This window comes from Cryptomeria japonica, chromosome 1 (genome assembly GCF_030272615.1).
Source record: "Cryptomeria japonica chromosome 1, Sugi_1.0, whole genome shotgun sequence".
Lineage (NCBI taxonomy): Eukaryota > Viridiplantae > Streptophyta > Pinopsida > Cupressales > Cupressaceae > Cryptomeria > Cryptomeria japonica.
Genome location: NC_081405.1, coordinates 315627328 through 315640277, shown reverse-complemented (window position 1 = coordinate 315640277; position 12950 = coordinate 315627328). Strand labels below are relative to the sequence as shown.

Here is a 12950-nt window from a genome sequence, read left to right as displayed (position 1 = left end):
ACATTACATGTTCTCAATTATGATGGATGAGAAGATGTCACTATAAAACATCTTACGAAGATCGAGAATTTCGTGACCAGTCAGAGGCTATTGGTCACAAGATGGAGGAAGAGGATATGGCCGTGATCACACTGAAGAGCTTACCCAGATCTTACAAACACTTTATTGAGATGCTCAGCATTACCTCCACTAATGTTGACTTTAAGTTTGATGAATTGGGCAATAAGCTCCTGCAGCAAGCCAAGTGGAGACAACAATTTGGTAGCAACATTGACAAGACTAGTGTGGAATAAGTGTTTACTGCCAAAGACAAAGGCAAAGGCGAGTCCACTCGGCAAAAAGGACAGCACAAACTTGAGGAGGGGTTCATGAAGAAAATCACAAGTCACTATTGTGGTGGACCTGAACATATCCAGAGGTTTTGCAAAAAGAGGTTGGCTGATCAGAAGTCCGACCAAGGAGGGTCTCAGGAGCAGGAGTAGGCTCATCTCGCAAAGCATTTAATGAGGAGTTGTCAACCTTCTATGCTTTTTGATAATCAGATTTTGTCATCAATTGGGTGGTTGATAGAATGACCATTAAGGGAGGGTATTAGAATATTTAATTGTTATATTTAGTTGTGTGTGTTTATTAATGGTCGTTTGGTTGGTTATTATATTTTTTGAGAGTTCTTTAGTTGGTTGTTATATTTTTAAAGAGTTCTTTAGTTGGTGTTTATATTTTTAGAGACTTCATGATAGAACTATGAATAACTGGGAGTTTTTCTTTTTAGAGTCAGTTTAACAATTAGTCCCAACTTGGACAACTGCATTGTAATTGCCTATAAAAGGCTTGTTATTATTTCAATAAAGTACGCTGATTCTTATTCCAAGTATAGCAAAATAAATGCATTTTTTTTTTCTTATGGATTTATTAGAATTAAAAATGATCCCAATGTATATGTCAAAAACAGTTCAAATTATTTTATTATCCTTTTATATGTAGCTAATTTGATCTTAACTGCTACTAATTCTGCTTTAAGTGTAGAAATTAAAGTTGCATTGAGTAAGACATTTCAAATGCTAGATTTAGGCTTGGTGCACTAGTTTCTTGATATTCACATTTGGAAAGAGAAAAATAGGGCTCTTATCTTCTAACATAAATATAATCATAATTTATTGATTGAATCTCACACAGAAATTCCTAAACCTATTTCAGTTAATTTTAAGAAGTAAAATAACTTTCTATAATGAATTTTACTCCTATTTATTCCCTATTATTTATAAACAATTGATTGGAAGTTTGAGTTATTTTACTCAATAAGAATTAATATTGCCTTGACTGTGGGTTCAGTCTCTAGATTTATGGCTAAACCTCAACAAACCCATTTCAAAGCTGCTAAAAGAACTCTTTGAGATATCAAAAATACTCCAGCTTTAGGCATACGGCACCTCAAATTGCACATTTTCTTTGGCAAGTTATATTGATTATAACTGTGTTGGTGATCCTAATGACTGTCGGTTTATATCTGGCCATTGCTCAATAAGACTGGAATGACGGAAGTTGCTATTAAGGGTAAGAATAATGTTATGACAACTAAATTTCAAATCTGCATAATCCCCCAAAATAAATTTCAACGGTGAGTGTGAGAAGGTTAACATTATTTGAAGTTAACAAGAGATCCTAAGTTACTTTGTTTATTCTCATATGAATTTTCAATCCATATAATAAAAAATATGGAAGTGTCACTTGCATTTCACCTCCTCCATACTTTTAGATAGGAATCATAGAGTTACATTCATATATAGCTCCAAGAACACCTAGCACACACTCATCCCCTCACATGTGAAACAAAAGACACTAAGTATTGCAAGTGAGATCATGTCCTACCATTACCAACTTCTTGATGCACCAGGATTTTCTTCCCATTCTTTCCTCTTGAAACTCATCTCATTTTTTGACGTATTGTAATCTTCAAATATTTGCTTTATGTTTCTTTTAATTGATTAACTCGATTTTTATGGCACTTTCAAGTTTATAGTGAAGATCATAGCATAACTCAAAAGCCACTACAGGTGATACATGACAAGCAAACTATTTAGGGCATTAAAGACAATAATTTAAATGAAATTATTCAGTACGACAAGCATTTTTTGTTAGATTTGGTTCAAAGTCGTTATAATATGCACTTTGCACTATGTTGACTTTTCCGTCCAATTGTACCACAAAGAACGAAAAAAGAAAATGCATTGTACCACATACCTTTTCTCAATAACTTCCAATCGCTCCTCCCTTTGGCTCCCACCTATTAACTCCCCAACCTGTGAAGTGGTGCACATAAGATTAACTTCTGACCAAAAGATGTGACTACAATCATAAGCTTAGACATATGTGGACTCGTCAGGTTTAACTCAATCTCAGAGAACCAGTTTATGGTTATTGTGCATTTTATTTCTTATATCTAGGCTCACTACCTAAACATATCATCAGGAAATGAGGAACCTACCTTTGGCACAAGTACATCCATGGCAGCAACAGTCTTGTTATCCTCATTAAGTCGCATGTAAAATGCCTTGATCATTTTTGGATAGTTGTACACAATAACTGGCTTTTCATATATAACCTCCGTTAAATATCTGCATCAATTGGGTATTAAAATTTCCATCCAACTTCCCAAAAACTGGATCCAACAGTCTCAGAAAAATGGATTGTGCAAGTATAATCATATTTTTTGTTAAGTTTCTAGTACATTCCAGCAAAACGTATGTGAATCTTTTAATTTGCATACCTTTCATGTTCTGATGCCAAATCAATGCCCCATTCTACCTTGCTGTCAAATTTCTTATCTGTGACCTGCTTATTTACAAACATATGCAAAAAATTTCAAATTATTGTGTTTAAAAATTGGGAAATCAAGAAATGTAAATGATAATTTATGTCTACAACTACTTGCAAAAGAAGTATAACCTTCTCTAGTCGTTGAACAGCCTCTGTGTAGGTAATACGTGCAAATGGAGCTGAAACTATTTTTTGAAGACGGTCTATGGCAGTCTTGTCAATCTTATCTGCGATGAATTTCATATCATCAAGGCAGTTATCAAGCAACCACTGACAGAGAAATTTCACATAATCTTCTGCACAGTTCATGTCATCCTGCAAATGAGATTACAGAATATTATACAGTCAAACCAACCATACAGTATTCATAAGATTTTATCATGATCTTCATTCTCCCAATATCATTAACGATCAGCACTAGATTTATTTAAATCTAATTAAAAGATCTCAATTTTTTTAGAGTATTTTTTCTCAGGGCATCAAACTGTAAGATTCAAATTTACTGAAAATAACATCAGATGACATACAAAAACCAGTAGAATAAACAAATGCACATCCTCTGCCAGCCAAAAACTGAATGCATCTATATATAAAATGAATGAAAAAGAATACTACCGGCATACATATATTATATACAACTGTCTAAAAAATATTGATATATATCAGTTTGAAGATATGTTATTTACTTAAAGAGTTATTTTATTTAACTTCAGAGTTATTTCATTTACTGCATGGGCACTTACATTTTTATTTTTATTAGAGAATTATTTTATTTTATTATATTGGTTTTAATTATCTGAAGAGCTATTTTACTTTTGTATGTAAATTTAACTTTACTTTTCTTTGGAGGGTTTTATATAAACCCCAATTTGTTTAGCTACCCAGTACAGGAGCATAAGCCATAGGCTGAACCTCTTCAGTGAAGAGCCAAGGACTGAGGAGTATCCACTCCATCAAAGTCGACTGGGGCACAATCTCAACCTCATCTCTTATGATGCCGGGACTTTGCACTCAGCAAGACTTGATCCCTGGTGGGCTCATCCAGAACCATTCAACTTCACCAGCAGACCAAGGGCTTATTGACTAAAATCTAATTTTACTTTTGAAAAAGCCACTGTTCATTAGTAATTCTTTTGTTTGGTATTTACATTAAATAATGTAGTAAATATAACATTCATTATTTCAGTAACTCTTCTGTTTTGTTTTTACACTAAAAAATGTAGTAAATACAACATACTTATATGTTGCCTTTTAAACTTAAGTTATATTAATTTTCTAAAGTGTAAATAGCTGTCAAATTTAAGTTAATGGATTTTGTGTAGATGGTCATGACATAAGATTCCTTGCTGCCAAAGTCAAACACCTCTCGCCAATTATTTGATGGGTAAATGGCTGTAAAATTTAAGTTAAAGGGTTTTTATGTGCACAGTCACAACATGAGACTCCTTGCTACCAATGTAGAACACCTCTCAGCATAATAAATGCAACATGAAGGAATAGGAAATGTGAATGATTCATGCATAATAATTCCATATAAATTAATTACTTAACATGGTTGCAGAACAGATCATGATGCATTTAGGCTTACCTCCAAATCTGCAAAAGCAATTTCAGGTTCAACCATCCAAAATTCTGCAAGATGCCTTGAGGTATGAGAATTTTCAGCCCGGAATGTTGGCCCGAATGTATAAACACTACTTAAAGCACAAGCATAGGTTTCAACCTGGAGCTGACCAGAGACAGTCAGAAATGCCTGTCGTGCAAAGAAGTCATGAGAAAAATCAATTTTCCCATCTTTTTCTGGAAGGCCAGGTTTTAATTTAAACCTTTCTTCCAACTTTAATAGCTGGTCTTTTGCCTTCTGAAGCTCAGAAACCGCTGCACCAATTGATGCCTTATCAGCTTTGTTTGTTTTCAGATCTGACACTCGTTGACCTTTGTCTTTAACAAGAAGCTTAGAAGCTTCCATATCCGCTTCAGTAGGTGGAGGGCTTTCCTTTAAATCACGCGCTAACTTATCTGCCTCACTAAATAGTGTTGTAACTTGAAACATTTCCCCAGCACCCTCGCAATCACTAGTTGTGATAATAGGCGTCTGTATATAATTAAAACCATGATTCTGGAAAAAAGTGTGTGTTGCATATGCCAGGGCATTGCGAATTCGTGCAACAACTGAAATCTGCAATACGATAAACAAAATAGACCCAAAATAGTCATTGCATGTGTTGAATAGGATACAAAATAAAAGAAAACACAATGCAACTGTAGTGCTATTTCCATTTTCATTCCTATTTGCAGCAGCAACATTCTTATACAAATATCAAAAGCTTTGTAATCCAAATACTAGCCAGACAAAGAAAATGAATTAACTACTTTTTAGAGAAGACTGACTTTTTTGATGCATCCTAACAAACCCTTAAACATAGAGGATATTGAAAAATTAAAACCAGCTCTTACAAGCTAAGCAATATATTTCATGAAAAACAAACTATTAATCTTGGTATAGGTTCAACTGAATTGATTTCAGTTCCATGGATCTGAAAGAAAGACAATCCACTTATTTTATTTGCATAAAAGAGACTTCTGACAGAAAATATAAAACCCAAACACATTTCAAATCAAGAATACCTAGTTTTTGGTTGAGATCAGAAAGTTTCCCAAATGCAAATTCAACCTTTCCACATGTACTCATTCAAAGAAATTGCTAGCATGGTGCCTTCACTACACATAAAGACCATTGATTGCCATAGCAATCACAGTTGTCAATAAAAACACATTTAAATCTCATTCTCTAATCATCAGCATATCAGAAATAAAGGACAGCAAATTCAAAAATTTGGATATATTGCATGACCTTCAAAGTAACAGCCCTGGTAGAGTCAAGAGAATTAGAGCTTTAAACAAAAAAATGAACTAAAACTTGGATCAGTGTTCTAGAGAAAGGATAAGAGCAGCAAGTAATAAGATGCCAAAGGAGTACTATTGATTTTGGCACCAGATAAATTATAATTGCCATCCATCATAGTGACCATACTCAGTAAGCTGAAAGCACTAACTGCAATGGCATGCAGAAGTGAAAGGAGAAGGGAGAGACGCAGAGTGGCAGAAGGCAAAATCGACAGCAGATGGCAATGGTAACAAGGAGTTTGGACTGCATGGGGGCATTGGTCAACAGAAGGGCACCCGATCTAAGGCCAGTGGGGATGTCTCTAGTGGTCTTTGGCATGGATTTCTCTCATCCACAAGACCCCCTGCCCAGAAGCTGCGCTTCAAGTGCTCGTGACAGAACGTAAGGCAGGCCTTCTGCTGTTTAAGGAATGCACAAATATTGAAAATCCCTTCTACAGCTGGCAATTTTGGCAAGCATCAGATCTTAAAATGCCACCTTAATCTTTCTCCTTCCCTGATTGCTCAAAGTTTGGCTGTGACAAAATTGTCAGATTCTCTAACCAATTAGCTGGATAGCAAAACTAATCCCAATGCCCCTATTTCTTCCCCTCAAAACAGTCAAAAATTCTGCCTCTTTTTTCCTACGCAAGAGTGTGTTTAGCGGAAGAACCTCTTGACTTTCATGTTCCTGATGACTGTATTGATACAACTTCATACAACATTGGCAGCAGGTCTCTTGTCTTCTGATGTTTTGGGATGCACCCTCATTTTGTTTGCTGGACTAAAAATATTTTGAGCAATATGGCACACCTTCCATGTTTGCTTTAAAACACAATTTCTTTCTCTTGCAGTTTCTTTTAGTTGAAAATTACAATTTTGTGCGGCAGATGGTCCATGTTCAACCCAGAAGTTGCCAACATTTCTAATATTCTGATATGGCTGTGCATGAATAATCTTCCTTTGGTCACGAGAGACCATAAATTCATTCAGAAGTTGATAGATCAAAGGTGGGTAAGCATGTGAAAATTGATTCCGAGCAGGATGACCCTAAGTGCAGGTTAGTATGTATTTGCACCTATATTAACACGTACAAGCTAACCATTCATTCTATCAAAATCCACTTTTAAAACACGTGAACCAAAATTTTAACCATGAAGGGTTGCTACTCAGGTGCTTTTGGTGCAATGTGATTGGCCACAATATCTCAGGGTGTTCTTCCCATGTTTCCCCAGTTCATCAATCTACCTACCTGAAAAAATGGGTGAGGAAATCTGGCAATCCTGATAATGATTTTGTTTGGTGTAACCATGTACAATTTTTCACACAATTGAAGTCTCCAATATCTCAAAACCCAGATCAATACAGGCGGCTAGAAGAGCTGCCCATGCCTTCAACAATCTTAAACCATGAAGGGTTCCTCTAGCATCTAACCCCATTCAGATTTTTTATGATAAAGCTCATCATTTGATGGATCAAAAATTGGTGATGATGAAGAATTTTAACACCATGTGGAGCAGATATTAGATGATGAGGCTCATTTCCTCCAAGAAATTACAGAAGGTGGGAGCCTGAAATTAACTTCCTCAAGAATGAGGAAAATCAGTTATTCTCATCAAATATTTTAACTATTTCCCAGACTGAGCACGAAATAATCAACCAATTTGTGGAGCTTTGGGTAAGCAAAGAGCAAGGAAAACAGAAGTTGAAAAATTAAAAATGGAAGCTCATGTCTCGGTTGATGATGGAACACAGTGGACCATGGATGCTTTCATCACTAGAAGGTGGAAGCTGCTTTCAAAACATTCTTGAGACCCTGAGATTCTACATTGAGTAACAATAGTTTCTTCAGCCTCAGTTTCGATTATAAGTTTATCGATCAGCATCTTTGAGTGGCTTATTCATGTGGTTTAGCTTCTTTTGTTCTCTCAGGAAAATTTTGACTCTCCTCTGTAAGTTGGAGTTTCTTTAGTGATGGCTGATTGATGTTCGGTGTTTTCTCTGTGAAGTGTTGTGTTCCTTTAAAGAGTTGTCATTTTTTATTCTATTGGGTGAGGGCCCTGACCTCAGACTTGACCGACAAAAAAAGCGCAGATTTACACTAAAGGAAACGATATTTATAAACAAATTAATATTCGAAAGTATTTTTGGTGTAAGAAACCAAGGATTAAAATATCAGTGGCATAAAAAACAAATGAAATTGAATAGACCTATTTATTATTTTTCATATTCCTTCAAAAATAAATATGAAGACAAACTAAATACTCAAAATATATGTTCTTCCTATAAAATATCAGTACAATAACTATCTTTAAAAATTGGCATCTGGTACTAAAAAAAATTTATGGAAAAACCTTCGAAAATTGAAACAACTTCAGCATATAGTCAAGCTCAGTCTACCAGGTCTGTTCAGCAGACAGGGCTTGACTCTTCATCTCTTGATAAATGAAAACCGAAGGTTGAATGGAGAAGCTTCCAGGTCCGTCCCCATGATTGCAGGCACTCCAAATCTCAAGGCAGATGCTGCTCCCCCGCTGACTGTAGGTAGGAATCTTTTCCAAAAAACTTAACAGTAGAATGCAAGGTAGAGCTCCTTCAAGACAAGAAATATCACCATCTGATAGATGGCAAGAGGGAGTCAGCTAAGTTAATTTGCAGGTTCTTTGAGCCCCACTCTTCAAAAGCTTAATCAGCCCCCTGTCCCTATCCACTCGGGGAAAGGTCTGCCTATAATCTAGCACCCAATCTGCCTCCAAAACATTTATATATTCAAGAGGATTGGATCTATGATGAGCTTAAGTTATAACCTGTAAGGGTGAAAAGACCAGTCACGAAGACAAGATCAACCTAGGACAGATCACTCTCCATCACCTCCGCTAGCATGATGCTGAATTTCACAATGACCCTTTGTTTGGCATTAATAAATGTACTTCCTACAATTTTCTGGATCATAAGTTTTTACTCTTGTGTACCTAAATTTAAAAGTTAAATGCCTATTCTGCTGCTTTCTTGTGCCACAGGGTTACAGCTTTTGGTATGAGCATAAATCTCTTACATATATTGAGAGAGTCACTACCTGTGTGGGAGTTGATGGACCTTTTTGTGTTTAGCATTCTCTTTTGAAACTTGCACAAACCACAAGCTTCCCAGCTCAGACGTATTCAACGTTGAAGTTTGTTTCAAAAGTTCAAACTATAATAAGCAGCAAATGCTATACTCTTACCTTAAGAAGTTTATTCATCATGGGCAAATTTCTAGAAACCAACATCAAATCAGAGGAGGATGCTAAAGACCCTATATTCATTCATGTCTCTTGCAAAACACTATTACATCCAGAAGAGTATTCCTCTCATTGGAAAAAATTCCAGCTGATAACATTAAATCAGGAGGAACTAAAGAAACAGTTAAAGGATACTGCCAAAAATTACTTTCACTCGAGCGTAAACAAAATTCATTGGGAGATAAACCCCAGAGAAAGACATACAAAGTGTTTAAAAGCAAGCAGATATCATTGAAAGCTTCAACTGGCAGGGAGAAAATCTAATAACCACTTGCATCTGAGAAGATCAATATCCTGGAAGCAACAGGAAAGGTGTAAAGCCTACAACTGGCACTAATAAGTCAATCTTTTGCAATTCTGGAATGGACTAGCATTGGAATTTGAAGAACCATAGTCATGTTTTACAGCATGTTTTTGATAATCAAAATTTCTAATATTTATGTAATATTACCTGTCAATTCAGCTAATAATATTTTTTATTACCCAATGTACTTCAACTCATGAATATTTTTGTTATTATGGACTATTTAAAAGCAGTAAGGTAGTTCACAAGACACATTCTGGGTCATTTCAAGGAAACACAAACTTTCTAATAATTATGTAATATTACTTGTCAATTCAATTCATGGATTTTTTCAATAGGCATTGCACTTCAACCCATGAATGTGTTTTGTATGGTGGCTTATTAAAAAGCAGTAAAGTAGTTAATAAGACACTTTCTGAATCATTTCAACAAACCAGGTATGTAATTTAAGTTTTAACCATAAGTGATAAGATATCTACAACTAAAATACATTGTGGATACAAGTTAGTGGATGCTGGTAGAAAGTACCAAAAAAGACTTTGTCAAAGACATCAAATCTTGTGTATAAAGAAAAGAAGCCAAAGGAGTGCAAGATAAGCAAGTAATACCACGCTATCCTTTAGTACATGATAGATCTTATCTGTGAATTGAAATAACAGCATATCCTATGTGCATGGGCAGTTACCATCACTTAAGTCTCCAGAATTTCAATGAATTATGTTATTGCAATGCCTCAGAAGAATGAGGTGCAGAAATTTACAACTTGACTGGTAATCTGTGGCTTAATTTTCATGCATCAAAACAAGGCAGCTTCAAGGTTTAACAGCCCTTTCAGACATGATTATTTATTTCATGAAACATTGTACCTTTGGTACATGCATTTGAAATTGAAACCATTCATGGACTCCTCAGCCATATTTTATTAATTTCACAAAGCTTAGCAACAGCCAAGGATCTCTCAATCCATCTTCAGTTGTCTACAACGAGTTTCTGTGATGCTAAATTACAAGATTGGCTCTTTAGACAACAAAATGTAATGAAATATTCAAGATCAATTGACAAAAAATTATATCAAAGAAAGATTTATTGTCTCACCTTACCTTTTAGCTTGTAGAACAAGCACAGATGGAAAAGAAGCAGCTGGGAATCTGCTATAATTACTACAATTTACATATCACATCAGTGAGTTAGTTGCCACCATTATGTCCTCTCTTTGGAATTCAAAATATGTTACGGACACAGTGTATGATGTATTATCTCTGAAAATTGCAAATTTATGAATTAAGGAAAACCGGACATGCATGTTTCAATGCGTAGCATCAATGGTTCCAGACCCCATCTGAATGTTGCAATTCTAGACCATGCCAATGCTATAGTGAAATGTTTGAAGTTAGAGCAGCTTGGCAATGCCAGCCTATTACAATTTTCTTCCATGATTCCATCTGCTCTAATTATACAAAAAGAACTAAAATGCTTTAATTTTTTAACTTTTGGTCCTGACTATTTGAGAACATGTAGAGTACAATACTATCTTTCAATCCACTGACAGTAAATGCTTTTGATACAAAAATTTGTCTTTACTCCAATTGCTTATATTAAGAAGGTGTTGAATCTCATTTACGGCTTGGCAATTGTTTTTCTCCCATAGACATCCATGATCTTGCAGAAAAGATAATGTATTGTAATCAATGTTAACAGAAATCAACTTTTCTCAATGTTAATTGAAAATCTTTGTGCATGATGGAAATTATTTGCATAATATTGTTTATTAGCATTCATTTTTGTCCACCTCCAAATTTTTTCTGGTCACAAAACTGAAATGAAAAACAAACCATCATAAAAAATCAAAAAAAGTTTGTCAATGTAATTATGTCTAATTCATGTGCAATTGAAACAATATCTGCAATAGAGACTCCCACCATCTGGCTTTACACTCAAATAACATAAAAGATACTTATTATTTATGAAAAAGCAATACAATCAACCTTCCATTATTTTGGTTTCAACAAAGAGAAGTACAATCACTTTTTCGATCATGTAACATGTTTCCTGTAAATTTTGTATTAGATCTAAGCTGGTATATGAAAATATTTCTAAAACTGATATTGGGTTACATGATTCCTGTAAATTTTGGATTAAATCTAATTGGTGTATAAAAATACTTCTAAAACTGATATTGGTAACTAGACTTCTATAGGCCAATGGGATAAACCCAGTTTCAAGTCCGTTACATTGATTTTTCTGTGTAGAGTCAAGTAATATACTACATCAAACTCTGGGAACAGTGTACCTCAAGTGAGGAGACCATGTGTAGAATAGATATCTTTACTAGTGGTGTATGTGGGCAGTGTACCTCAAATGAGGAGAACAGGTGCAGAACAGATAAAATCGATGATTCTATGCCTTAGGTTATAAGGGAGCAATTCACCAACGAAAAAGAAAAAATCCCATTCGAATATGATCGAGGGTTCTAAATCTATCCAAGTAACAAGACAGTTTTATTGAATCCTACCAATCAATAATATCAAAAACTAGAAACCAGAGCACATTAAAGCTTTAAGAAATGAGATTTATCAACAGTCTCAACCACAGCCAAAATAAATGAATCAATTTTACCACTGTACATACAAATTTTCCTATTTCCAATTTAAAATTGATTTGGGTGGTTGAAAATTTCTATATCCATACCGTGTTTGTTCTGGCCCTGAGGTGTACATAACTCCTCAGATGCTCCAAGGGCAAGTAGGTCTTGGCAATTGGGTACTTTCTGGGATCCACAGTACCCACTTCCAAAACCTTCGTAAGTTTTAATTCCACCTTCTGCTCTTTTCCTTCAGGCGGTTGCGTCAGCTCACCTTCCACCATTACACAGGTCCCTGTTGGTGTAAGCTGAGCCAGAGAAAAAACCTCCCCATTTACCAACACCTGAAGATTATCAAAGCAAGACCCATCATTCACTTCGAGAAAAGTAATACCTCCGTGCGCTCTGGATGTCTTGACCCATCCACCTACAACAACACTTTGTCCAAACAGGCCCTGCCCCTTATCCGGACGTTTTATTATGGATTTGATCAGCACCCTTCTCGAATACTTTGCCTGGGCAACTTCAGAGGAAACACTCATGTTCTCCATGGCACTTGTGAGGGATTCTTCAGTGCCCATGAACGACAACAACAAACACACTGATATGCCAACACACGCCCCCGATTGGTTATCGCTCTTCCAAATGTATGGCTTTCACAATTGCTCCCTGCATAAAAGGTGCTTTTGCAAAATCTTGTTATTTGATACGTTAGGGTTTTTGTCTGTTAAAGCCAATGATCGCTGAGGAATTACGCATTTGCAAAATGTTGTTCTTTATTTTATTATTTAACTTTGTTATTTGAACGGCTAAAAGACTACCCATTCAATGGGGCTAATTTTTGTAGAAAATGGGAGTATAGCAAATGGAGCATGTCCAAGTATTAATCCATTATAATTTGAATCTAAATACGTATCCCTCCACTCTTACCTTCCTCCACCAAAAAAAGGCTTTAATCCATGGTGATTTTACTATAGCAATCCTCTTCTACTTCATTTGTCTTTGAATTTACTGTAAAAAAACACATCCACTTTAACTATACATTTTTATTTAAATTAATTATATTTATTTATTTTTGTATA

The 12950-nt window shown here is 35.3% G+C and overlaps 1 protein-coding gene across 1 annotated transcript in view; it reads right to left on the bottom strand.

Annotated features, from left to right (window-relative positions):
* LOC131070624 (asparagine--tRNA ligase, cytoplasmic 1) overlaps positions 1-12618 on the bottom strand; it is a 52482-nt gene extending 39864 nt beyond the window's left edge. The window contains exons 1-6 of the mRNA XM_058006212.1: positions 11976-12618; positions 4406-4996; positions 2947-3132; positions 2768-2832; positions 2486-2615; positions 2242-2300 (exon numbers count right to left, since the gene is read on the bottom strand). Of these exons, the coding sequence (XP_057862195.1) occupies positions 2242-2300; positions 2486-2615; positions 2768-2832; positions 2947-3132; positions 4406-4996; positions 11976-12449 (1505 nt within the window). The 5' untranslated portion in view covers positions 12450-12618. The remainder of the gene's footprint in view (positions 1-2241; positions 2301-2485; positions 2616-2767; positions 2833-2946; positions 3133-4405; positions 4997-11975) is intronic.
* Positions 12619-12950: the final 332 nt, after the last annotated feature.